This window comes from Tiliqua scincoides, chromosome 5 (genome assembly GCF_035046505.1).
Source record: "Tiliqua scincoides isolate rTilSci1 chromosome 5, rTilSci1.hap2, whole genome shotgun sequence".
NCBI lineage: Eukaryota > Metazoa > Chordata > Lepidosauria > Squamata > Scincidae > Tiliqua > Tiliqua scincoides.
In genome coordinates this window covers 49,057,775-49,085,549 of record NC_089825.1, presented here as the reverse complement: position 1 = coordinate 49,085,549, position 27,775 = coordinate 49,057,775, and the positions used below count along the sequence as shown (strand labels likewise).

The window sequence follows — 27,775 nt, the reverse complement described above, 5'->3', positions numbered from 1 at the left end:
AAAATTCAAATATAGTATGAGTGCCTTTTCCTTAGAGGTTATAAATTCTAATGCACTTGAAGCCACTTGCACTTGAAGAATATATCAAAAGTGTTGGTCCAATGGTCATACCAAGAGGATACAAGTGTACAGAACTGGAGTTTTAGATCTTGACTTTTAGATCTTTAATGCTAAGGCAGTTTGCATGCCTTTTCTTGCTGCGGCATTATGTTCATTATGGTAATAAGAAAACTAGTTCCATGTTTTTAAGATTTATATTCAGTTGAGATACAAGTTGGAATATGGCAAGTTTTCTAAAACATTTTGAACTTGTGGGCCTCCTTCTAAATGTGTTCTGTCTTCCATCAACCCACTGCCAACCATTGGTCTTGCAGATGAACTTGTGGAGATCCAAGCATGCAGGCACGTATTTAAAGCCTGTATTTCTACATGTGGTTCTGGGCTTGGGGTAAAAGAATATTAAAGGTTCTCTTTAACAGGAGTTTTCTCACCTCTTGCCCTCCTAGAGCCCCACCAACACAGCTACAAAGTTGAACTGAGTGAAAGAACAGTGTTTTAGGAAGGAATGATTTTTGGGTACCACTATTCCCTCATAACTGCGAGTTGTACATTGCTCCCAGAATGAATTGGTTCCAGTAAAAGCTTCCCACCCAGACCTAATAATAGGTTTGGGGGCATGATTTTTGTTGAGACTGCAGAGTGATGGGAAAGGATGACATGGCCCCCACCCAACACGGAGAGCTTCAATCTACTATTTACCACTTGCAGTATGACCCAGAAGGGTATGCTGGATTCAGGAACAAGCTCTGTGTTATTTACTGCCGCATTTTTTAAAAACAAGAAGTCACCTTGACAGACTGCTGTTCTTAGTAGAAGGGTAGGCAAGGAGATACTGTTTTACCCTTTCCTGTTTTGCTTTTCAGTTCAGAATCTGCTCCCTGCCCCATGTCCAGTTTGGTCATAAGGGAACTTTATCAAGCAAATTGCTGACAGACAAAAGAACTCCCTGATGCAGAATGTAAAAGAAGATTAATGGGCAATCGTTCTGTAGTTAAGTGAAATAAGGGTTACAGGATTTTACTTTTCGTGTTTGTAAGTGACTGTTGCATTTCAGCACGTCCTCATTATTGCATTGTTTTTTTACTTACTGGGATTCAAAACTATTTACAAGCTTGGACATCACCCTCAAACTTTTACCCAGGATGACCAGTTTGGGTCCTGACTAAGGACTCACACCCATCAGGGGGCCCACCAGTCAACCCAAATCCAGGTTCAAATACATGTTGCAGCAACAACGTCCAGTCTGCCATCATGGGTTGGACGGTGTGTCAGGGGAGGCTCAGTGCAGCGTTTACCCTAGGGCCTTCAATACATAGTGTCAGCTCTGATTTTTGATGAAACGAGCAAAGGAAATTAATGCTTGCCCAAAATTTCTTTTGAAAGATAACATGACCAGACAGCTAATCTTAATAGTGCTAAGAATAAAAGCAGGAGAACATGGATATGGGTGGGACTACAATCCAATGGACTGCCTCCCTGCTCCCTCCCCTCGACCTGCCTCCTGCCCACCCTCTCCCTGCCCCCGGCCTCCCCGCCACGCCCCCTCCCCGCCCCCGCTTACCATGCTGCTGCTCGGCGGTCCATGTGACTGCCGAGCAGCAGAGGACGGGCGCCCTCCCGGCACCAGCCCAGCACCGGCCAGTGCTGGGCTAGCATGGACGCTGGTCTGGCGGTAAGTCTCGCAAACGTGCCTTACGGCACATTTGCAACAGTGCAGGCAGGCAGGAAGCCGGCACGCCAAGCTCAGGATTGGGCTCTAAGTAAAGTAAGTCTTGGAGAATTACACTATTTCATTTCCCTGATACTTTTGGAACTGGCAACTTTGCCCAGTAGTACTATAGTGCTACTGTGTAGGTACGGATGCTTTGTTCCTAATATTGAAGAAAAACATAAAGTCAACTTAACAGTAAATAAACATGATGTTTTACCAGGCTTTGAAGAATTGCACATCTCGTTTGATAATGATACAGATACATTTTCTAGCCCTTTAAACGCATCCACGTAGAACCATTTTTCATCTGATCCTGCCATGGTCAGAAGTTCTTCCTTCTTTGCACCTTGTATTCCAACAGCGTAGATAATAACATTACGGGACCTGAGTCTCTTCGACACTTCATCAAGTTTCGCCTTATCATGGGATTCACCATCAGTTATGACTATAAGAATTTGGGGAACATCTCTGCGTATGCGGCTGCCATGCTGCTCAGCAAACAGAGCTTCCGACTGTTTAAGAGCCTTCGCAGTGTATGTAGTGTGACCTAAAAGTGTGTCATTCTGGATAGCTTCAATTATGTCTGATTTTGTGCTATAATCATTAAGGTAGAACAGAATTTGTGGGTCATCAGAATACTTCAGAGCTCCAAACTGAACGTTGTCTTTGCCAACATCAGATTTATTCACCAAGTCAATCATGAAGTTCTTCATGAGACCATAATTTGGATCTCCGATGCTGCCAGAACTATCTATCACAAATACAACATCTAAAAGGTTCATCTTTCTGCATTCTGGAAAGCAAATGAGAAGAGACAATGTCAGCTTCATTCATCAGATTGTTCAGCCTTATTTTTTTTTAATTCTTAAAAATTCAAATTCATTTCACATTATAAATTCTCACTATTACAATATATATGATTTATGTGTTGATGGTTGTAGTGATGAAAAAATATGTGTGTTCTCTCCTATAGGAGACATACTCCCAAGTCTACGATCCTTTACTTTCTCATGGAAAAAAAAATTCAAAGGATCCAATAACTTTTAAGTTAAATTGGAACATGATTGCAATGCCATTAGCTATTCTCTTTGAAGCCCTGTAACACCAATTTGCTAAACACATTTCACATCAATGCTAAAGTAAATAGATATTCTGTAAGAGTGAAATGTCCAGTTTCTGCAGACCACTGCATCTATTTTCCCTCTCGCTATTCATTCCCTAAACAACCATAACAAGAGATCAGATACAGGGTATGGTCACAGAAACATCATCATCATCATCATCACGTATATGTAGATCTTCCCTAAAACAATGATAATGTTTAGCATTTATATAAATGCTACTTTTAGAGCATTCAAAGAACTTCACATAGATTATTTTCTTGTAGTTCTTACAACTAAGGCAATCCATTGTTATTCTCTACATAAGAGGGTGTCCAAGAACAAATATGCACAATGTTATTGATTATAGATTTCAGTTTCCTTGTGGAACTTAGATCTTTTTGGGTACCAAATTTACAGTTCCCCGATGGAAACATCTGCAAGACAGGATGATTTTCCAAGGGTTTCATTTTCTCATTGAGCAGGCCACCCAACCACCTCACCATGCATGGGTGCCCAAGAGTAAAAGAGGCAGTACTAACCCTCAGGGGGACTACATACACCAAAAATGATGTCATTTTCTATCTGCTTTAGAATATCAAAGTTTTCCACATAAAACACCATCTCAGGTTTCCCACTTATCTCTTCTAGCTGTTGTTTACTGGCATTAAACACTCCAACTGCATAGATAATGATGCCGGCATTTCGCAGAGCCTCAGCTGGGGTTTTGACTTCATCTTGTGCTTCCCCATCAGTGATCAGGATCAGAATTTTCTTGACATGGGGACGTGCTCCTTTAGCCGGTGTGAAGTAATCAGAAACAAATTGCAGTGCTCCTCCAGTGTGTGTGTTCCCTGTTATAGGAGATATACTCCCAATTGCCTCAATGATGTCATGTTGTTTTGAGTGCTTATCGAGTCGGAATTCTTCTTTATTTTTGTCACTGAACTGGACAACACCAACGCGCACTTGGTCTAGGCCAATGTCAGATTTGTTTACCAATTCCTTCATGAAAATCTTCATTTTCTGAAAGTCCTCAGGCTGTATGCTTGTAGAGCTGTCCACCAGGAACATGATGTCTGCTTTCATTTCCTTACAGGCTAGAGGAGAAAGAAAATCAGTATTACAATGCTACACTTAAAATACTTCAATAAGCCACAAATAATTCCTTATAAGTTATGCAATTTTAACAGAAAAGATATTTCCAATTTTAGTAATAAATCTGTAAATCTTTGAAACTCAGATCTATTTAGAATTTTTACTCCACCTCAAGCCATTGTTTCATCCAATCTATGGTGCACTATAGACCTTTATATACTGCAGAAAAATAATACATACATTTCTGCAACTGACCCCCCCCCCATACTACAGCAAGTCAGGACCCACATATTGAGAATCCCTGAAGTAAGGCAATTGATCCATAGCTCAATATTGCCTATACTTACTGGCAGTGCCTTTCTAGGGTTTCAGACAGGGGTCTGCCCTACCCTACCTGGAGATTCAAAGGACTGAATTCATCAATAGTTCTTTAGAGCTTTTCAAAGCAGGGGATCGGAAAGTGTGGATCACAACCCTCAAGGAGGTTGACAAAGTGATCCACACTTTCCGATCCCCTGCACCAAAGGAGCTAATAAGCAGCCCATCCTGGGGCATTCCATGTAGAAATGCTCTTATGCAAATGCCCGAAGTCTCCGAGCAAAGATGGGAGAACTGGAATGTCTGGTGACAAGAGAAAACATTGACATAGTGAGCATAACAGAAACCTGGTGGGATACCGCAATCCCGGGCTATAAACTCTACAGGAGGGACAGGGAGGGGCGTGTTGGAGGTGGAGTGGCCATTTATGTTAGGAAGGGATAGAATCCAGCAAAGTAGTGATTGAAGGTGGGTCCGACTCCATAGCATCTCTATGGGTTAAATTACCAGGCCTGAGGAGTGATGTAATACTGGGGGCGTACTATCATCCTGTACGCCTGTAGATCCAGGTCTACAGAGCTTGCGTCCTGAGTACACTTCTGTACTGCAGCGAGTCATGGACTCTTCGCTCACAACAGGAGAGGAAACTGAACGCATTCCACATGCGCTGCCTCCGACGCATCCTCGGCATCACCTGGCAGGACAAAGTTCCAAACAACACAGTCCTGGAACGAGCTTGAATCCCTAGCATGTATGCACTGCTGAAACAGAGACGCCTGCGTTGGCTTGGTCATGTTGTGAGAATGGATGGTGCCCGGATCCCAAAGGATCTCCTCTATGGAGAACTAGTGCAAGGAAAGCGCCCTCCAGGTAGACCACAGCTGCGATACATGGATATCTGCAAGAGGGATCTGAAGGCCTTAGGAGTGGACCTCAACAGGTGGGAAACCCTGGCCTCTGAGCGGCCCGCTTGGAGGCAGGCTGTGCGGCATGGCCTTTCCCAGTTTGAAGAGACACTTGGCCAACAGTCTGAGGCAAAGAGGCAAAGAAGGAAGGCCCATAACCAGGGAGACAGACCAGGGACACACTACACTTGCTCCCAGTGCGGAAGGGATTGTCACTCCCGAATCGGCCTTTTCAGCCACACCAGACGCTGTGCCAGAACCACCATCCAGAGCGCGATACCATAGTCTTCTGAGACTGAAGGTTGCCAACAACACACACTATCATCCTCCAGACCAGAAACCGGAAGGAGACCTTGAAATGAGGAAACAGATCAGGGAGGTGACCAGGAGGGACAGGGTTGTAATCATGGGGGACTTCAATTATCCTCATATTGACTGGGTCAATTTGTGTTCTGGTCACGAAAAGGAGACCGGATTCCTTGACATGCTAAATGACTGTGCCTTAGAGCACCTAGTCATGGAGCCCACCAGAGGACAGGTGACTCTGGATTTAATATTGTGCGGTACTCAGGACCTGGTGAGAGATGTCAATGTTACTGAGCCATTGGGGAACAGTGATCATGCTGTGATCCGTTTCGATATGTACATCAGGGGGAGAATCAGGGGCCAATCTCTCACAAAAACCCTTGACTTCTGACTAGCGGACTTCCCTCAAATGAGGAGGCTGGTAAGAAGGAGGTTGAAAGGGAAGGTAAAAAGAGTCCAATCTCTCCAGAGTGCATGGAGGCTGCTTAAAACAACAGTAATAGAGGCCCAGCGGAAGTGTATACCTCAAAGGAAGAAGGGCTCGACTAAGTCCAAGAGGGTGCCCGCATGGCTAACGAGCCAAGTTAGAGAGGCCGTGAAGGGCAAGGAAGCTTCCTTCCGTAAATGGAAGTCTTGCCCTAATGAGGAGAATAAAAAGGAACATAAACTGTGGCAAAAGAAATGTAAGAAGATGATATGGGAGGCCAAGAGAGACTATGAGGAACACATGGCCAGCAGCATTAAGGGGAATAATAAAAGCTTCTTCAAATATGTTAGAAGCAGGAAACCCGCCAGACAAGCAGTTGGCCCTCTGGATGGTGAGGGACAGAAAGGGGAAATAAAAGGAGACTTAGAGATGGCAGAGAAATTGAATGAGTTCTTTGCATCTGTCTTCACGGCAGAAGACCTCGGACCGATACCGCTGCCCGAATGGCCCCTCCTGACCAAGGAATTAAGTCAGATAGAGGTTAAAAGAGAAGATGTTTCAGACCTCATTGATAAATTAAAGATCAATAAGTCACCGGGCCCTGATGGCATCCACCCTAGAGTTACTAAGGAATTGAAGAATGGTTGCTGATCTCTTGACTAAAATATGCAACTTGTCCCTCAAAACGGCCACGGTGCTGGAGGATTGGAGGATAGCAAATGTCACACCGATCTTTGAAAAAGAGGGGGGACCCGGGAAACTATAGGCCTGTCAGCCTAACATCTATACCGGGTAAGATGGTGGAATGCCTCATCAAAGATAGGATCTCAAAACACATAGACGAACAAGCCTTGCTGAGACAGAATCAGCATGGCTTCTGTAAGGGTAGTCTTGCCTCACAAACCTTTTAGAATTCTTTGAATAGGTCAACAGGAATGTGGATGCGGGAGAACCCGTGGACATTATATATCTGGACTTTCAGAAGGTGTTCAACACAGTTCCTCACCAAAAGCTACTGAAAAAACTCCACAGTCAGGGAATTAGAGGGCATGTCCTCTCATAGATTGAGACCTGGTTGAAGACCCAGGAAACAGAGAGTGGGTGTCAATGGGCAATTTTCACAATGGAGAGAGGTGGACAGGATCCACCCAGGCCCCAAGGATCTGTCCTGGGACCGGTGCTTTTCAACCTCTTCATAAATGACCTGGAGACAGGGTTGAGCAGTGAAGTGGCTACGTTTGCAGAGGATACCAAACTTTTCCGAGTGGTGAAGACCAGAAGTGATTGTGAGGAGCTCCAGAAGGATCTCTCCAGACTGGCAGAATGGGCAGCAAAATGGCAGATGCGCTTCAATATCAGTAAGTGTAAAGTCATGCACATTGGGGCAAAAAATCAAAACTTCACATATAGGCTAATGGGTTCTGAGCCGTCTGTGACAGATCAGGAGAGAGATTTTGGGGTGCTGGTGGACAGGTCAATGAAAGTGTCGACCCAATGTGCAGCGGCAGTGAAGAAGGCCAATTCTATGCTTGGGATCATTAGAAAAGGTATTGAGAACAAAACGGCTAATATTATAATGCCGTTGTACAAATCTATGGTAAGGCCACACCTGGAGTATTGTGTTCAGCTCTGGTCGCCACATCTCAAAAAGGATATAGTGGAAATGGAAAAGGTGCAAAAGAGAGTGACTAAGATGATTACTTGGCTGGGGCATCTTCCTTATGAGGAAAGGCTATGGCGTTTGGGCCTCTTCAGCCTAGAAAAGAGACGCCTGAGGGGGCCATGATTGAGACATACAAAATTATGCATGGGAAGGGTAAAGTGGATCCATTACAGGTTACAAGCCATGATGTGTATGTGCAACCTCCTGATTTTAGAAATGGGCTATGTCAGAATGCCAGATGCAAGGAAGGCACCAGGATGCAGGTTTCTTTTTATGTGGTGTGCTCCCTGGGGCATTTGGTGGGCCGCTGTGAGATACAGGAAGCCGGACTAGATGGGCCTATGGCCTGACCTAGTGGGGCTGTTCTTATGTTCTTATGTAGGAATGTAGATTTTAATCTATTTTGACTATTATGTGTTAAGGCTCCATTAACGCTTATTGCAATTTACATAAATGCATCTCTTCCTATAAGCAATCTTTTAAAGATAATTTTCCAAAGAAACATTGAGAACAATCCAGTCAAAACAGAACAGTTGCAATGATTTCAATAGAAGAAAGTCATGGCCCAATCCTATATGTTGGTTTTGCATCCAGACCTAGCATTCCCACGGTAAAGTGCACTTTATGGTGTTGTAAAGACCATTATAGAAGAATACATAGCCACTCACTTCCAGGGCACTGCTGCAGGTGCAGAGGTGCACTCTGCATGCAGCAGCTGCCAGGTGAGGCCCCCTGCATGTGGTAAGTTGGCAGGGTAGGGGGTGGGTAGATGGGGCTGGATAGGGGAGGGAAGGAAGGGGGATGTTGGAGGTGGGAGGGGGCATGTTCTACCACAGGCAACTTGTGCTGGGATGCTATCTTCTCCAGAGCCTCCTGACATGGCCTCTTCTGCTCCTGCAGCTTTTGCTATATAGCTGGTGCAGGTCCAAGGAGACCCACTGATGATTGAAGAGTTTATGGATGGGGTCAGGGAAAATATCTTCCCTTGCCTCTCCCAAGCCTCCCAGTCCCCCAACCACCACCGCATTGAGCGCAGCCTATTTTGGCACCGCTGTGTGCTTTGGCAGGAAAAGGCAGGATTAGGCTGTTAAGCAAGAGCAGAACTTCCCTGTGGAAATCAAAGGGATTTCCAAGTGCTTAATATTGTGGGACTGGACCCCCTATTATTCAGAGCACATATTATGAAATAGCCTCTGGGTAAATTGGAATCATTCCCTCAAGGGTCTCTTACCTTCTTCAGAGCATATATCTCGAACCACAGCATCTTTTATATCTTTCAAGGAGTCAAACTGTTGTACAAAGTACACTCTTGACTCTGAGCCTGCAATCTCCAGCAGCTGTGTTTTATTTGCTTCTCGCACACCAATGGCATACATGTTGACCTCTGCCCTCCTCAGAATCTCGGCAGGTATCTTCACGTTGTCATGTGCCTCTCCATCTGTCAGGACAATGAGGTGGCAGGGCACTTGGCTGCTGCGCTGTTTCCTGGCCTCTTTAAACAGTGGGGGCAGGGCCTCGAGAGCTGCCCCAGTGTAAGTATCTCCGTTCAATTGCTTGATGTTATTAATAGCTTTGTTTAACTTTGCTATGTTCGCATGATAGTCAAGTTTGAACTCCAGCACACTGCTATTTGAATACTGCACAACTCCAAATCGAACGTCGTCAGATCCTACGGTAAACAGCTTAGCCACTCCCATCATGAAATTTTTCATGTCGGTGAAATCTTGAGAATGAATGCTTGAGGAGCCATCAATGAGAAAATAAATATCAGCCTTTTCTGTTCCCCCACATCCTACGCAAACAGAGAGGTTTAACATATCAGTACTCAGCATAGACTCAAAAGATTAGGCGATGCATCAGAGCAGCAATTTTCAACTTTTTCATCTCTTGCATATTGAGAGGTGCTAAAAGGGTTAAGGCACATTGACAAAGCACACAGCCCTACCAATGGGGGGCCGAACAAGAAGCCAAGAGATTGAGGGCCCAATCCAGAGCCCTGTGCGCTGGTTTACCACTTGCATGCATTATTGCAAACATGTTTGTGAGCCTTACCATGGGCGCAGCACTGGAGCTAGCCCAGTGTGAACACGCTCTGGGCCAGCTTCAGTGCTGGGTCTGCTTTTCGCTGCCGGATTGCCGGGCAGTGAAGAGAGTGGGTGTGTGGGAGGAGGTGGGAGGAGGTGTTCCAAGGTGGGGGAGGAGGTGTGGCAAGGGAGGGAGCAGAACAGGAGCAGGCGGGACTAGCAGAGCTCAGCTCCGGTGGATCCAGAGTCCTGTGTTGAGCCTCTGTGCTTGACATGGAATTCCGTTACTCAATGCCCACTCTATAGCGGGCATAGAGTCGAGTAGCCCCATTGCAGAGCTACTTTCTTTACATGGGGGAAAGGGGACAAAAGTCCCCTTTGCCCAAAGAGCTGCCAGCGGCTGCCCACGTACTCAGGATGCTGTGGCAGCCCTGTGCGTCGGGCAGCTCAGGATGGAGCTGCCCAGCAGAGATTACACTCCTTGGATTGCAACAAACATTTTACCTGTTCTGAGTTGTTTTCGTCTTTCAGACTGGACATAGAGCTTGTTCTGTATTTGGCTGAAGAGTTTCTTTTGAAAAGTCTCATTCTGACTTGGCAAGTCGGAGAATCTGACTAGTTTTATAACATTCCGTTTTGGCGGATATGATACTATCTGAGTTAACTGAGTGTCATTAGCCCCTTCAAGGCCCATGGCAAATACAGTCACACCAGTCCGCCTAAGGAGAGTAGCTGCTTCACTTATATTGTCATCTGAAGGTCTGTGGGTGATGATGGTGGCAACTTGGTCTACTGCTTGAGACTTTCTGCTGCCAGTCCTTTCAACAAAAATGCGTTTCCTGGTATAATCAATGGCAGCGCCCAGGTTTGATTTTCCTTTTCTGGGTGAAAAGCTCTGGATTTCCTGAAGAATTTCAGTTTTGTCTGTGCTGGTGTTCAGAAAAGAGATTATTTGAGGCTCAGTACTATAGGCCACTAAAGCGATTCTTATACATTCTCGATGCACTTCAAGAGATTGCACTGCATTTTGTAAGAAGTCTGTAATATAATTAGCGTTTTCACGTGAAACCCCTTGATCCACCACAAATGCGACATCTGCAACTGAATCACCAGGACACACTGTGGTCGGGAGGAAAAACAACACAATATTAGAAATGCGTTGGGGGGTATTTCTTTAGTGAAGATTTGAAACATCTATTGCGCAATATCTGATTGATTGATACATTCCATCCACAAAGTCAACAATCAAAATAAATAGAACAACTAATGAAGCTGCAGAAAGAGTTCAGCTGGCCAAAAATACACACAGTGGCAGATCACAAGAGACAATCTCACTCCAAACCATAGGCCTAGGGCAGTGGTTCCCAAACTTACAGGGGTCATGGCACACCTGCAGCCCCTCGCTCAGCTGGGTGTCGCCATCTTGTATCTTGCGAGATTCAAAGTGGCGGCACCTGGAGTAGGAGGGGCAACCAGGGACATCCCATGGTGCCCCTGTGAGTGTGCTGCGGTGCACTATTTGGGAACCATTGGCCTAAGGGAAAGGAACAGCAATACTCCTGTACACAAAGATTGAAAGAACTAGGCAGGCCCTTTAGAAAATGAGTTCCATAGAAAACCGGGCACGGCACAATCACTGATAACGTCCTGTTTCTAGTTCCCATCAGCTTTGCTTCAATGGGCAGAAGAAATTAGAGGAGGGATGCCAAAGACCTTCTCAAGTACCCTTCCCTCCTGTTGATATAAAATCAAATTTATTATTGGACACTTTGATTTGTATACATTCCCACCGCTATCTTCAAATAAGACTATTCTTCTCTATAATAGTTTCAATAGCTGATCACTCTTCTTCCTTACTCATAAGAAGAAGATGCTTCCTGACTATTCTTCCTTAGAATTGTTCAGTTCTGTTTAATCTCAGTAAGATATAGTAAAATACAGGAGAACAAATGGTTCTGTTTTCCTAGCAAGTGAATTCAGGCCTTGTTTTGCTTGCAGGGACAAAACCTTAAGGTCAATCAAAGCCAAAAGGGCAGGAGCTGAATCAAAAGCCATAGCTGAATCAAACCAATTTCTTCATAGTCAAAGCCATTTGGTTTCCAATATCAGCAACAGGTAAATTGTAAACTGAAAAGTCCTCAGCTCCAAAGGTTACCCATATCCGTATTTTGTTTTAGCTGGTAAGACACAAAGGCTGGGTTCTGAAAAGCTTCCCTTCACCTTTCCATTCTCCTGATTTAGCATCTGTACGGTAACACACACAGTAGGACAAGTGGAAAATGATCAGTTTTATCACGGGTGACCAACATATCAGAAGAAAAAATGTGTGGAACATCTAATAATGTTACTTTGAGAAATGGGATAAAGCCACACTTCAGCATTTCCCACAATGTAAAGATAAGTGTGAGAAAGGACCCTGAATCATGAATCTGCTTTTCAATACATGTTGAAATGTCCAAAGCATCAGTGGTGGCCAAATTCTATCATGGATTGGGCTGGTGTGCAGAGGGCTTTACAACAGGGGAACACAATTCTGCTGTCAAAAAACAGCTTTCAGCAGCACGCTATGTGCACCACCGGCAGCCATTTTAGGTGCACTGTCACACCCACTGACAGCATTGAAGGCCCACCTGAAAAAGTAGGTGTAACAGTGGTGGGGGTGGAATGAGGTGGGGTGGAATGGATGTGAGGAGGCAGGTGAACCAGGGGGGTTTTTGGTGGCACTCGCCTGCACTGATATCCTAACCCCATCTGTTTCCCTTACCACCACCACTGTTACATGCCTGATTTACATGTGTTAAACAGCAGGCATAGATCAGAGGAGTTCCATGGCAGTAGAGGAGACCAAAGTTCATTTACCCTGAAGAAACCAATTTCTCCGCTGCCGCGCCCCCCCCCCCCCCGCAGATACAGTGTACACTCTGCTGGTGTGGCTGCATTGGCGAAGAGGGATTGGTAGGATTGGGCTGTGTGTCATATTTCATGTGTGCATCACAGAGACCAAATGCATGAAAGCATGTGAAGGTGATCTAACATTTTCATGTTTGGTTCATGATGGCTTGCCAGAGATGTGGCAGATCAATCAGGTGAGTGCTGTGACACGGACACAACAACTTTCACATGCACACCCAGAAAAACCTAAACCGGCAGTTTGCAAACTTTGTCAACTGTAGCTCCGCCCAGAATGCCTTGCGGCTTCAGGACTTGTGGACGCGACACAGTCAATGAAGTGGGCGCACACCAATGCTACCTGGAAGATGCAAAGCATCCTGTGCAATGCTGTGCCCCAGAATGCCTTGCGGCTTCTGGTTTATGCTGGCGCAGTGACCCACCAAAAACCACATTGAGAACCGCTGACCTAGACTGTAACATATGAGATATATATCATATGAGGTATATATGACAGTTGTGAGCGGCAAGGAGGTTTTTTGGCCCAAACTTTTTCAACCCAAATTTCTGACAGTCTACTGTACTGTTGACCTTACCTTTTATGGATTCATTGTGGGGACTTTGTGTTACACTTGGTGGGACAGTTGTTGAGAATACCACACTACTATCCATTTGTATAGCAGCTTCAATGACTTCAGACATATTCTGAGAAAATATGACAAGTTCCTTTGGTGTCTCAAAAACATGGTAGAATGGGGGTGTAGCTACTCTTTGCAGCTCTTGAGGGGATGCAGCTTGTATTCCTAGAGCAATGATTTTAACCCCATCATCCTGCAAACTTTGGGCAGGTCTTTCCACATCGTCTTCTGACACCCCTGAAGTTGCAACCACCACAATCTGATTTCGGTCTTTTCTTGGTGTCTTGAAAAACATCTCATGGACCTTTTGAATGGCATTCCCAGTTCTTAAAGATCCTCCCCTGAATGAAAACTGTTTTTTAAGGTGGTTCAACATGTGATTCTTTGTTCTGTACTCATCCAGTGGGAATTCAATGTGTACATCATCACTATATTGCACAACCGCAAGGCGATACTTGTTTGGGCCTACTGGAAGACCGCTGATCATTCTGTTAACAAACGCCTTCACTGTAGAGAATGTTTTTTTGCCAAGGGCATTAGAGCTGTCAATCAACAGGACCACATCTGTAGACTCAGAGGCTGTAAAAGCAGAAAACAGAATTTAGCACATATTATCGCTGCTGTTTTCAGACAAAAATATAATGAAAAGAAATGCTTCACCAAAGAGATGCATGAAAAATTTAATACAGAAGGGATGTCATTGATCATAAATTTTCTTTTTTCATTCTCAGTTTTAGGCATGGGGTTAAAGATACAGAAATGTATGATTATTGTACAACATTCATCACATTTTCCTACAGTCACACCTAATCATAATTTACAGAACAAAGGAAACTATATCCCTCTACATTTAGAGCAGTAATTTGTCAGAGGATCAACCCCCTCAAGTCTTGTTTCACCAAACACCATCATCACCCTGGGTCATTGTATTGCAAGGCATTTTACAAAGTTGCCCAAGCAAAGAAGTTATTTTCAACACACACCACACCAACAAGACATTAAAAAATTGATGGTGTGCCTTGACAAAGCACACTGCACTGTCAGTGGAAGGTTCACATCCCCCAAAGGCCCTACTAATGATCTTCCCCCAAATGCCTGTGGCACACATGGACACCATTTGTGGCACACTGGTTGAAAATCGCTGATTTAATCTGATGTATAGAGGTGGGTGAAAACGGTTTTATTTTTCCATGGATTTTGATATTTTCCAAAGTTAGAAGTGCAGAAAGTGGTGTTATGTGTTTTTATTCCAAGGGCACATTTTTATAAATTATAATTGCTGCAAAAGTGTACTAGGTAGGTAATATATGTGGTATAGTGTCAGGAGATGCAGCCACATGCAAGTAGAGGTGTTAGAGAATATGTAGAGGTGTTAGGGCCCAATCCTATACTTACCTAGTGCTGGCGCTGAGTCCTCGCCCCGGCGATGGGTACCGTAAACATGCCGTAAAGCACATTTACTGCACTGGGAGAGTAGGGAGTACTGGTGCTGGGCCCATGCCAGTAAGGCACTGGGCCAAATACTGACAGGAGGAGAATGTGCTGCTGCCAGGGGTAAATGAGACCTCAGGGCAACAGTGCGGCCTCTGGGGAGTAGAGGGGACGCGAGCAGGGAAGGGGAGGAACTGGTGTGGGAAGGGGTGGGACTGACATATCCCTGCTCCACCAAATTCTGAATTCCATGTCTGTACCAGCAAAATAGCCAGCACAGATCGAGGAGACCTATTGGCGGAGCTTTTCTCAGGGGAAGGGGACAAAAGTTCCCTCCCCCTGAGGAGACCCCTGGCGGCTTTCAGGCTCCCAATGGATACAGCAGTAGCCACTTTGGCGCTGTTGCTCCAGCAGGCACTGGGAAGCATATAATTGGGCTGTCTAAGAATTTTTTATTTTTTATTTTTGCAAATTTCTAGGTTTTTTCACAAAAATTAGAAGCGCAGAAAGTGGCGTTATGTGTTTTTATTTCATTATCGCCGGGAAAAAAACTCACCTCTACTTATGTAACATCTCTGGAATCACTCACATTGACATTAATCCAGAAAATTATCTGTTTAAATTTAATTTTCTTATACAACATGTAAAACAGAAAATACCTGCACTGAGAATACAAATATAAACAACATTTAAAAAATGCCTATGTAAAGGATATGGAAATACCAGGTTTCTGTGTCAAAGAAATCTGTGTTCCCAGAACAAGAAGAAGTAATGTCAGAAACATCTTCAGATTGTGCACAGATGTTCCAAGACATGGATCTAGGAATATGAAAACAACAATACAACATATGTCATTAATGATAGCACTGCAGTAGACATTCAAATGAAATCCATCCTTCAGATTGCAAATGGCTTATAGCCCAGTCCTATGCTGCCTGGAGCGTGGGCTGACATGGCATCCTGAGCGCTAACTGGGCAGCATGGGTGGCACCTTGGGAGAAGGGGACTTTCACCCCCTTCCCCCAGGTAAGGGGGGTAACCCTTGGTTGGCAACCTTCAGTCTCGAAAGACTATGGTATAAGCCTACAGCACCCAGTATTCCCAGGCGGTCTCCCATCCAAGAACTAACCAGGCCGGACCCTGCTTAGCTTTCAAGATTGGGCATGTGCTGGGTTGGGCTGCCATAAAATCGAGAGCCTCTGTGTCAGGCCTGCAGCCTGACAAGGAGGTTCCGGATGTGGAAGAGCTCAGCTCCCCTGGTCCAGCCTCTCTCCCACCATGCTCCCTTTCCCCAGCATGCTCGGAATGGCCTGCCGAAGCATCCAGAAATGACTACCTGTTTTTGAAAGTCACTTCCATTTGACTGGAAGTCACTTCCAGTTGCTTCTGCAAGCCATTCTGAGGCCCACAGAGGCTACCAGCCTGGCACAATCTGGGGGAATTCTAGTTGCTTCTGCAAGCCATTCTGAGGCCCACAGAGGCCCACAGAGTGGGTCGCCAGCCTGGCACAATCTGGGAGAAGTCTCCAGGGTCTGGCAAGAAGGAGCAGCATACTGCTACCTGCCAGGGAGGACGAGTTAGGTCATGACATCAAAAGGTTTGGGAACCTCAGCTCTAGGCCTAAAAGCTATTGTTTGTAGTCGTCTCCATTTTCCTTGGGATGGGAAACCGGTTTTAGGAGTCAGATACTCATTTTGCTATTTTATTTTATTTATACAGGTATTTATATACCGCCTTTCTTTGGTCAACAGATTTCTCCTCAGACTTTAATCCAATCTATACTGGCCCATTCCAACTTCTTGAGATGGTTGAAGCTACATTTAAAAAAAAAATCAAACAAAAATACACACATCAATCATGGCAGCGAGAAAGAAACAGAACTTCTCCCACAAATTAACCTATGAAAACTTGTCCTCCAGTTCCTTCACCCTCATTAAGCTTAAATAGCTGCAATCTAACATTCTTCTCAACTTGCTAATCTGTCATGTTCTTCATAATCTTTTTCTACAACAGCTGGTCCGTGCATGCATTTCAGTCTGAAATCCATCCACAAACATTTCCTCTAGTGTGATTTGATAGTGCTGTGATACTATGCCAGACATGAGGGAGTTTTTGCTCAAGCCAAGAACTGGAGTGATGTTGATTAGATGTCTTTGAAAGATGTCTGCGAGCCAAAGCCAAATTTTCATTGCGTTGCAGAAAAGCTTTGAGTGGGTGAAACAGGCCTCTGATGGTCCTGCAAATGTATGTGTTCTGTCATAGGTACCTTTCAAGTGCATACACTGACTGCAAAAATGATGCACTGAAACAGAATATTCTCAGCTGCTAAAGCAGTTGTCAAGCTCTATAAACTTGGAGCCTCAACTACACCTACATTAATCCAACACTAGCCAATTGCATTCTTTTTTATGCGGCCCTTATTATCTGTTTTACATTTCTTTTCGTTGTCCTCATTTGGGCAGGACTTCCATTTTCTTAAGATAGCCCCTTTATAGTTTACTACTATACTCTACTCATGAACCATGCTGGCCCCCTCCTGTACCTGGTGGTGCTTTTCCTACTTAGGGCACAATCCTAACTTGTGCTGGAATCAGGCACGCCAGTGTGCCTGTGCTGCATCCAGCTCAAGTTTGGGGCCAAAAGTGGCACTGCCCGAGGCAAAGGGAAACATTTCCTCTTACCCCATGTAGCACTGCAGCAACTCCAATGGGTCTACTTGGATCTGTGCCACCTGACAAAGTGGCACAAATCTGAGCAGCCCGGGACTATCCTAGGTCACCCAGGAACAGGGTCAGGATTTGGCATAACTCTGGCCACACCTTCTGCTTCCCATCCTGCCCCAGGAATGCCCACCGCCCACCCTACCCGCCCCAAAACGCCTCTTTCCAGCCTCCTCCCCGCCCTCCCCACGCCCCCCGACTCCTGTGTTGGCAGATGCAACTCATCTCATCTCCAGGGTCTGTGCTGGCATGGGAAGGCTGGTGCACATCCGTGTGATGGCATATCTTCCCTTTGAGTGGTGCAAAAGTGCCTCATGGGACGAAGGGCGCAATCCTATCCTGCGCTGGAACAGGCAAACCAAGAGGCTTGCACTGTATCCAGTGCAGGATAGGGGCCCAAAGTGGCTCAGCTAGAGGTAAGGGGAAACTTTTCTCCTTACCTCCAGGTAAGGCACCCTGGCCCCTATGGGTCTCCTCAGACATGCGCCACCTTCTTGAAGCTGCTCCAAACTCCCCTGGACAGAGGTTGGGATCCCAGCCGCGCCTCCCGCTCCCTACCCGCCTGCCCCTAGGGCCAGTCATCACCCACCCTCCCCCTGTCCCAGAACGCCTCCCTCCCGCCTCCTCCCCACACACCCAAGAGCCTTGCATTGGCCCAGCTGGGCTTATGCAAGGCTCAGTGCCTCCTTGGTGCAGAGGCTTGTGTCTGCGTGTCGGCCTTGTTAATTCCCAAGGGCACCTCTGGATTGTGCCATAAGGGGTTTGTGTCAGCCCAAATATGGGTCTGGATTGGGCCCTTAGTGGTATAAATTCTTGTTGAACTTCCATTATTGTGTGGGTTAAATAAGCTCCATGCACCACAGAGAGACTTGACCGTGTTGATTTTCCCTTTCAGCTTGCATTTTACTAGTCTCATTTTTGACAGTTGCCTTCTTTTAAAGTGTTTGGGCTGGACCTCCTAGGTAGGGTTCCAATTTCATATCAGTTGAACTGGATAACCTGCCTCCACAATGGCCCTCAGGAATGGACATCACTGCAACAGCATCCCCAGTGCTGCCAGCCATGGGGAGATGCGCACATGGCACAAATATGGCACAGACAAGCCCACTCCCTGTCCATCTCTCTGCTGCCCTCTCCAACCTGCTGCTCCACTGAGTGCTCCAATGCTGGGAGCCAGTTGGAACAGGAGTGCAACAGTGGTCGCCAAGGGGAAGGGAAAAAGAAGGCAGTTGCTGCAGCTCCAACTTGCTTCTCCCTGTCTACTCGGTATTTACAAAGCACCAAGTAGGCAGGAACAGGCAATTCAATGCCCACCCCCTTCTTCCCTTTATTTCCAAAGGCCACTCTGGGCAACCTCCCTGCTCTACGCATCTTCTGTTCGCAGAGAGACCAAGCAGGGGATGCTGGGTTGGATGCTGGATGGGAATGGGTGTGCACCCACTTGTTTGCTTCCCCGCCTGCCCTACATTTCACATATGCACCCAGAGGTGGCAGTGGGTGAGGGATTCAAGCAGTGAAGGAACATTCACTACCCCTGAACATGATGGCCCTTGATTGCTCATCCCCAGCCCTAAATGGACTTTGTTCACAGTACTACATTACTTTGTAGCTTTGTTCATTGCCTGTGTTGCACTGTCCAATTTCGTGTTGCACCACTCACTGGTGGAGTGCATGCTTTACATGCTGAAAGTCCCAGATTCAGTCCCTGGCATATCCAGGTGTGTCAGAGAAAGGCTCCCATCTGAAACCTTGGCGAGCAGCTGTAATTGCATCTACCCAACATCAATTATATCTGTTCTTTTATCTCTCTAACCCAGTGGTTTTCAAACTCTTAGAGAGTTTGAACCACAGTAAGTTCTTTGGGGGGGGGGGAAGTTGGAGGCAGCGACGCGATCCCCAAGATTGTGTCGCTATGGGGGCTGCAGGGACAGAGATGCACTCACTGGTCCCTGCAGCAGCCTGTCGGGGGTGCGGGGAGCCCTGCGTGATGGTCTGCAAGGCTCCCCGCAGCTTAAAAAGTGAAAGTGGAGCGATCAAGCTCCACTTCCGCAAAACTGTGAGTGTATCCCAGTCCCTGCAGCCCCCTTAGCAACACAATCCTGGGAATCGCATCACTGCCTCCCCCCCATGCCCCCGCCCTTTAAGGGGAAAGTGGCCAGGGCTCACAGGCTGGGGCGTCACGACACCCCAGTTTGAAAAGCCTTGCTCTAACCCAAAGGTTCTTATATGAGTCCACCTCTTGTCTTAAGGACATTATCAGCTGGTGAAAATATGACTAAATCCTTCCCCCCTCCTCTTTTCTGACTTAATAGGATTTCAAACTTAGTAAACTGTCTGAGTTGATGAACTCTTAAACTTTGAGTCACAAACATGGAGGGTGCCAACTGGCTGTTAAGGTCATAAGTTCCTCTAAAGATACATCCTGTTTGCATTACAAGATCAGACTTAAAACAATCTCCCTCCTCCCAGCATAGGAAAGATTCCAAAATGTTCTGAACTCATCTTTCAGTCCCTTACTACTGAAGCTAGAAGAGAGAAATCAGGCCTTAACCTGTTTCTGCCTTTAAATCGAGATCTTAGAATTTGGGAAGGGATCAGTTATTACTTCTCTATATTTCTAACCCAGGGAAATGCATCCAAGGGTAAGTGCAGCATTTCACTTTCTTACTGATGCTCCATGCTTTGCTGATCTGCACAAAAACACATCTGAAGCAGTGACATCTGCGCTGCCTCACCACATGCCTGCGGTAACGACTACATTAGGCCCCCTTTACAGACTGATGATTGCAAAGTAGTGAACTTAATCCTGGAGATTTCCTCCCCCATCAAAACACAATTAAAATGCTATCCAAGCTAGAATCCAAACAGATTTGTATGATCATAAACAAGAAAAGTATCCATGCATAACACAAAACGACAAAAATTCTGATAACTGCACAGTTACTTCTATGTTTCTAGCAGTGCATTCCAATGCATGTTTATGCAAAAGTGAGTCTGGCTGTGATCAATGGAGCTTACTCTCAGGTAAGTGTGACCTCCCTGAGTTTTATAATTCTACTTAGCAGCACATAAAGGATTTGCAGATAATTTAACTCCAATGTATCTCATCTAGCCTAGGCTACGATGCAACTATAAATAGTTTCTTAAGAGAGTTCATTCCCTTGGTAAGTTATTCAAAAATATTGTTTCTCATTTCCTCATTAATTATCTTTATAGGCTGAAATGGGACTGTATTTATCCAGCAGTGAAAAGGGGGAGATTAGAAGCTAACAGATTAACTAATGCTTGTAGATCACTGCGTACATAGAGCAGAAGAAAATGAAAGACAACACTATACACAATCTTTTGTTTCTTCTCCCCTGCTTGAACCCCAAGAATATCTGGATCTGATCTCACTGTTCACTCATTTTGTTTTAATTTCAAGTTTCGTTGGAAACTTTTGACTTAATAAACATTCTGAGCAGAGCTAAAAAATGTCTCAGGAGATAAGTTCCCACCCGTAAAGGTGTTTTGCTGTCTGCCAAGATTGCTCACCTTTTTTAAAAAAGAGATGAGAGGTTAAGGAGATTTAAGAGAAAACCTCCAGTATTTGCACAAACTTTTGTGCCACATTCATTAACCGATACAAAAATCTGCAACCTACCTAAAGCTAGGAGGAATGCATGTGAATAGAAACAAACCTGAAGATATTTTTTTTTTCACCCTGGCAGGAATTTGACTCTTTTTTTTTTTACTTTTACAGCTCAGAAGTTACTGTTCTATTGAGCACAATGCAGCCAGAAGGTGAATGTTTTCAAATTCCATTGAGGGCAATAGCAGAAAGTGAAGCATAAACTTAAACCTCCAGCAGAAATCAATGGGACTTAAAATTCGCTTCACTTTGCATGGGTTATGCCCATTGTTGTTAATATGTTAATGTTTTTATCTGTTTTTTAATATTATGTTTTAATCTGCTTTTAACCTATTATTATTATTATTATTATTATTATTATTATTATTATTATTATTGTGCAAACAGATTTTTCTTTTACCTGTGACAGAAAAAGCAATACTGAGTAGTGTCAGAATAAAAAGGTAAGGAAGAAACATAGTACTAGACTTGAATAAATACGACGTAATTACCTTTTAAAATGACTGTTGGCAGTATCAGAAATCAAAAGCTATATTTGCAAAGATTGACACTTTCATAACTTGATGATTTAGCATACAATGTAACAAATCCATCATTTTTGGGGGGGAAGTCCTTTAAAGATCTATACTCCAGATCTATGCTGACTGAGCAATAACTTTCCAAGATGGAATAAGAAGAACATCTGAACAATTTCAACAGCCTTTAGATAAGCAACATGTGAAGACGCACTTACCATCTAGCAAGATTCTCTTAATGTCATCTTCTGCAAAGTGGCTCTGGAAAGACCAGCCCTTTTATAATTATGTCAGGGGTATCCCATCATTTTTTCCACATGGCAGCAATTAGCAGAGTCCATTCCCTGTCAAGGGTATCAAGTTACCCAAAAGGAGAAGCATCCATCCCAGCCCCCCTTACATTTCATCATCTGTTCTCAGTCTACTGTCAAAAGTGACAGTGGGAAAGATGGAGCTTGGATTTTTCATAGCATTCATTGGGGGGGGGGTCTTTTCTCCCCTCCCACCTTTTAAAAAATATGATTTTCTGCCAAATTATTTTGTTTGCAGCCACTAGGAGAACTTTGTTTTCTGTGTTTTTTAATAGAGGTCAGAATAACTTTTCTCTTTTCTCCCCCCCCCCCTCCTCAATCTTAAATTTTTTATTCCACCCACCCACTCTCACCCCCAGCCATGGTCTTTTATCACAACCTTGGATTTACTAGTCAAGTAATACCATTGGCAATGGTTCTTCCCAGAAGAGCATCTGGAAAAACTGGCCACTCATGTTAATAGACACTATAGCAAAAAGAAAAAATACTTTTGGAGAATTCTAGGACCTGGATACAGAAGAATGCCTGATTCAGAACCTTGTTGCAAGATTGGTTCTTTGCATAGTTGTACACTGTAGCCTACTGCCTCAGAATGAGCCTATTGGCAGGCTGTGAAATCCCTTCATTCCCTTGTGGTGGGAGAAGCCTGCTTCTCGAATCACTCCATGGTTTTTGTGTAGCACAGGAAATGGATGTTCTTGTTGTACCACCAGCTGGTCCACAAGTGACAGTAACAGCAATGAAGCCAGGGAAGAAAACACACTAACAAAGACACAAGGAGTCTATGACCTGGCTTTTTATACCTTAAATCCCCATAGAAAAATATACTGTGAAGTGTTATTTTGTTTCTGGATGGCTGACCCAAGATGGTACCTCTATTGTTTTGCACCCTGCTGAGGGTGCAGCAGTGAACTTCTTCATTGCTCTAGCGGCCCTTGTGTCAATTAGTTCACAGCTCTTGCCTGATAAATGGCCACGGTGTTAGTGAGAGAAGCTAAAGTTGGAGGCATGATTGCTACCAACTCTGTACTCCAAGTCAGAAGCTCCTGGAATGGGGTGTCAAACTTGTTTCATACAGAGGACCAAAGTTAGCATCAATGGTGCCTGCTGAGGGCTGGAACTGTCATCATTAAGCAGAAAGTGACATAAGCAGATGGTGGCCAGAAATAAGCACTTTGTTTTCACCTAGAAATTCATTAGCTGCAAATGACTGAAAAGAAAATGTGCAAATCTTGTTCATTTTTTCAAGATATGAGAGAGCCTAATTATCACACTGGGAGAGCCCAATTATAATGAGGGCCAGATGAATTGCTTTCAGGGACCATATTTGGCCTGTGGGACTTATGTTTGACACCCCTGTGTCAAACACCCCTAGAATGTGACTGCTTCACTGCTGCCAGTCATGGAATTTTCCAAAGACAGGCAAGACTTCTTCTCTAACTGGCCAGCTAGAATGGGAGGATGGTGGTGATGACTCTGCTGAACCATAACTCTGGCTTCCTCTTTGAGGTCTGTGGGATCTGAGGCCTCTGGGCATCAGCCCAATTCAAAATGCCACAAGGCTGGCCCAAGACATGCTCTCCCAGCATGCATCCAAGCACCATGTTCAAGTGCAGACAAATGTGTCACACATCAATTAAGCAAAAGGTAACAAGCAACAAAGGGGATGTAGATGGATGGATAGATATGAGATGGCTGAAGGAAGGGAGAAGGTAAACCTGAATCCTTGGGGGGGCAGGGCATGGAGTGAAGATCCCCATGTGACACAAGCAGTGGAGCTTACTTCTGAGCAAACATGCATAAAACTGCACTATAATATGCCTTTAATATTTATTTGAAATTTTGTTTCGTTCTACCCTTTCAATTTTAGGATAAAATATACTTTATTTTAAAAAAGTTGTTCAGTACATTTCAACCAGGAAATGAGTGCAGGAGAAGAAAACACTTGAAATGAAGGACCTTAACGTTGATTATTTTAATGTATAGTCTTTGTAGGATATGGCTATGGGAGTGCCATGCCAAGCTGCTGCACTTCAAAATTCACTGTTTCCACTTCAACTCCACTATTCCATCACATCACATTTTGCTAATTATATGAATTGTCATATGCTGTCACATTGAGCAGGCTTCTTACGGAGAAGGAAAGAAGCAGGCCCATTGCTTTCAATGACAGCCCCACATCAATCATAATGTCTAGTTTTGGTGTCAGTGTCTTGGGTTCCAGTAAAACATAGAAAGCTGCTTTATGCTGAGTGAGACCACTGGTCCATCTCTAGCTCAGAATTGTCTGCAGTGACTCTAGGATTTCAGACTGGGATCTTTCCCATCCCTGCCACGGATTGAATATGGGAACTTCTGCATGCTAATCTTTAAAAATGTAACATATTAGAAGTTATTCTTTGAGAAGATTGAGCATAACAGCCCAATCCTATCCCTTGTGCCATCGTCAGGTACACTGACATCAAAATGTCTACCGCTGCATCTAGCTGCACTGCTGGAGGTCTCCTCAGGGGAAGCCCCAGGCCCCGCAATGGGGCCTCTCAAGTCTGCATCAGCTATTTTATCGGCACAGACTTGAGAATCTCTGGGCGGCATGCTCTGGGCAGTGTCCTTCTGGCACTGGGCCAGCACCAGCACTCCCTACATAGAGGAAGCCGTAAACATGCTTTATGGCACATTTATGACACCCAGCACTGGTACTCAAGCTCACTGCCAATGTTAGCCTATAGGATTGAACCCTAAAATCCTCAGGAATTAAAAGCATGATCTATCCCTCTTTGACAAATCACTTGGAATACATGTAGAAGAGAACAGTGCTTTAAAGGAACCTAGGGTAGTACTGTGTCAAGAATGTGTGTGTGTCTGTATGGCCCAAATCCTAACCAACTTTCCAGCACTGGTATAGCAGTACCAATGGGGCATGTGCTGCATTCTGCAGTTGGGTGGCACTCAAGGAGGCCTCCTCAAAGTAAGGGAATGTTTGTTCCCTTACCTCAGAGCTGCATTGCGCTTATGTCGGTGCTGGAAAGTGGGTTAGGATTGCGCCCTGTGTGTGTGTGTGATGTTTCTATGTAATTTGTTAACTTTTGTAAGCTACCTTGAGTTGACCATCAGTGTTAAGAAAAATGGAATATATAAATATCCAAATACATTTTTTAAAATAATTTTGTTGAATAGCCAGAAAGACAACTAAAATAAATTTTAACAGTTTAAAGCACAAGTCTATCCATGTCTACTCACAAGTTAGTACTACTGAATTCGATGGGACTTACTCCCAGGTAAGTGTGTATTGCAACGTTTCTCAGACTGTGAGTTGTGACCCACAAATGGGTTGCAACCTGATTTTGGTGGGCCATGGGATTGGTGCTACCCGGATGCCGGCATTCTGGGCCACGCCATGCCCCAGAATGCCTTGCAGCTTCTGATTAGTATCAGCATGTGACCCACTTAATTGTCCATGTCATGCTCTAGACTGCCTTGCAGCCTTGCATTCTGGGGCATGACCCAGAAGCCACATGGACACAACATAGGTCACAACATCACTGTAGCCGATGAAGTGGGTCATGGGTGTAAAAAGTTTGAGAACCACTGGTGTATAGGATTGTAGTCTTAATTTGGTTGGTGACAGAGAGATGAGAGAGTTGTCTGAAGGCAATGCATCTTGGGGTGCAGTCATTTTGGGGGGAATCTACAGCAGGGTTAGCAGTTTGTGCAGCCTGATGGGGCTTCCACTATATTCTGTTCATATATCCAGAAGAAATGAAACCCTTCAGTGTGCTCCCCTTTGATTCCTCACCGCTTGGGACAGCAGTGATCGTATCAGTGTTGGAGCACACTTAGTCATGTAGAAAAGCGCTCAGCCAGTGTAAACAGTTTAGCTTTATGGAGATAATTATGTTACAGGAGGAAAGAAGTGAAGCTCTTTCAGGGTTGCCTGATGAGATCCAACCTATGTGCAAGGCGTAATATATAAAATTTGGGCTGCTCCTTCTGTCACTGCATCCTTGAATCCTGAATTCTTGGAAAAGACTGTTAAACATAAGAAGCTGGAATGACCAGTGAAAAAGTGAACAAATTTTAAAGAATAGGCTTTCTTTCCCCTTTGGGATAGTTCTTGAGAAATGAAAGATAATGAATGAAACAGTGAAAGGGGAGCCAAAAAACACTGAAATGGGAGCCAGGAGGACTGTCCAGCACTTTGAACATCAACAGGAAAGTGTCTTTGAACCCGCAGATACGAGCTGCCATTTCATCAGCAAATATACGCCCTATAAATGCATTTTAGATGTCAAGCTCTAAACTAAAAGGGTGCTTTAAAACTTTTGCATTGGTGTTTAATTAAGCCATTTCTGCCCAACGTTGCATCTATGCAACAGGGATCAAATGTGTACACCTGTGGGCTGGGCAGAAATGGGTTAAGTTGATATTTTGAGATACACATTAAAAGATGATCTCTTGGATTTAGATATATGAGACTGTGATAAACAATAAATAAAAGATCTTAACAGTTACTGATTTCAGAAGTTCACAATCTGATACTGGGGGACAGTGTGATTCTTGATCTGAAGTGAGATGGACCCATTTAAGAGGTCATAGTGCAAGTCTCTGCATGACTACTTAGAAGAAGACATTAAGTGCACACTGGGGGCCCAATCCTATCCAACTTTCCAGTACCAGTGCAGCTGCAGTGCAGCCACAGGGTAAGGGAACAAATGTTCCCATACCTTGAGGAGGCCTCTGTGACTGCTTCCCCACCACAGGATGCAATGCATGCCTCATTGGCATGGTTGCAACAGCACTGGAAAATTGGATAGGATTGGGCCTTTAGTTAAGAGTAAACCCTACTGAACTTGGGACTTAGTAGTAAGCTCTACTTACTACTGCTACTTACACTGTAGTAAGCCCTACTACAGTGGGACTTACCTCTGGGTAATATGTATAAGATTGCACTGTTAGGTAAAATGGCTTTGGTCAAAATGCACATTTATGTGCTTTTAGCAGTGTTTACCACTTTTCATTCCAATTGCCAAATGCAACAAATGGCAAAAAAATTCATGATGAAATTTCTATGGTTAGATCTACCTCCTAGAACAGGGGTGCCCAAACCCCAGCCCTGGGGCCACTTGCAGCTCTTGAGGACTCCCAATTCGGCCCTCAGGGAGCCCCCAGTCTCCAATGAGCCTCTGGCCCTCCAGAGACTTGATGGAGCCTGCGCTGGCCCGACACAATTGTTCTCAGCATGATAGCCAACTGTTCGACCTCTTGCGTGAGCTGAGGGACAAGGTCTCCCTCCACTGCTTGCTGTTTCACATTTGTGATGCGGCAGCAGCAGTGAAGGAAAGGCCAGCCTTGCTTTGTGTAAGGCCTTTTATAGGCCTTGAGTTATTGCAAGACCTTCATTCATTCATATAAGTCCCACCTCTAATATATTCATTTATGTAAATTTATTCAAATTTGAAATGTAAATTAATTCTTTTTTTCCCGGCCCCCAACTTAGTGTCAGAGAGATCATGTGGCCCTCTTGCCTAAAAGTTTGGACAACCCTGTCCTAGAACAACCAAAGGAACATAAATGAGAACAACAGAAGAAAGAAAAATTTTGGTTTTCTACCTCAAATGGAAAGTTTTAGTAGAGAGGAATTGGAACAATTTGACTTCAGATTTCTTTGGGATATATTTTATGATCATAAGTACAGTTTTAGAATGTCTAGTACCTTTGAAAGTCTTTTAACAGTATGGAGATGATTTGGTCCCATTATAAACTGTTCAATCTTTCCTTTTGCAGTGATTTTATGTTACAGATTTTGATAAAGATAATCTAATGGAAAATGTGTCCAGATGGAAGGAATTAGCTACAATTAAATTAATGGATTAATGGAATAATGGCCAGTTTATCAATTACCAAGATCTTCCTACTGAGAGGAATGGACAGAAATGGCCTCCCTGTTTTTTCCAAATCCCAAACTACACACTAATAGAAATGAAATATAATCAAACTGCAGGTCTGATCACTTTCGAGAAACAAATTT

At 44.4% G+C, this 27,775-nt stretch overlaps 1 protein-coding gene across 1 annotated transcript in view; it reads right to left on the bottom strand.

The window, feature by feature from the left end:
• LOC136652234 (collagen alpha-6(VI) chain-like) overlaps positions 1-27,775 on the bottom strand; it is a 92,966-nt gene that overhangs the window by 43,097 nt on the left and 22,094 nt on the right. Inside the window, exons 3-8 of the mRNA XM_066629161.1 lie at positions 15,294-15,389; positions 13,098-13,718; positions 10,117-10,731; positions 8,820-9,380; positions 3,414-3,971; positions 1,989-2,564 (exon numbers count right to left, since the gene is read on the bottom strand). Coding sequence (XP_066485258.1) covers positions 1,989-2,564; positions 3,414-3,971; positions 8,820-9,380; positions 10,117-10,731; positions 13,098-13,718; positions 15,294-15,389 — 3,027 coding nt within the window. The remainder of the gene's footprint in view (positions 1-1,988; positions 2,565-3,413; positions 3,972-8,819; positions 9,381-10,116; positions 10,732-13,097; positions 13,719-15,293; positions 15,390-27,775) is intronic.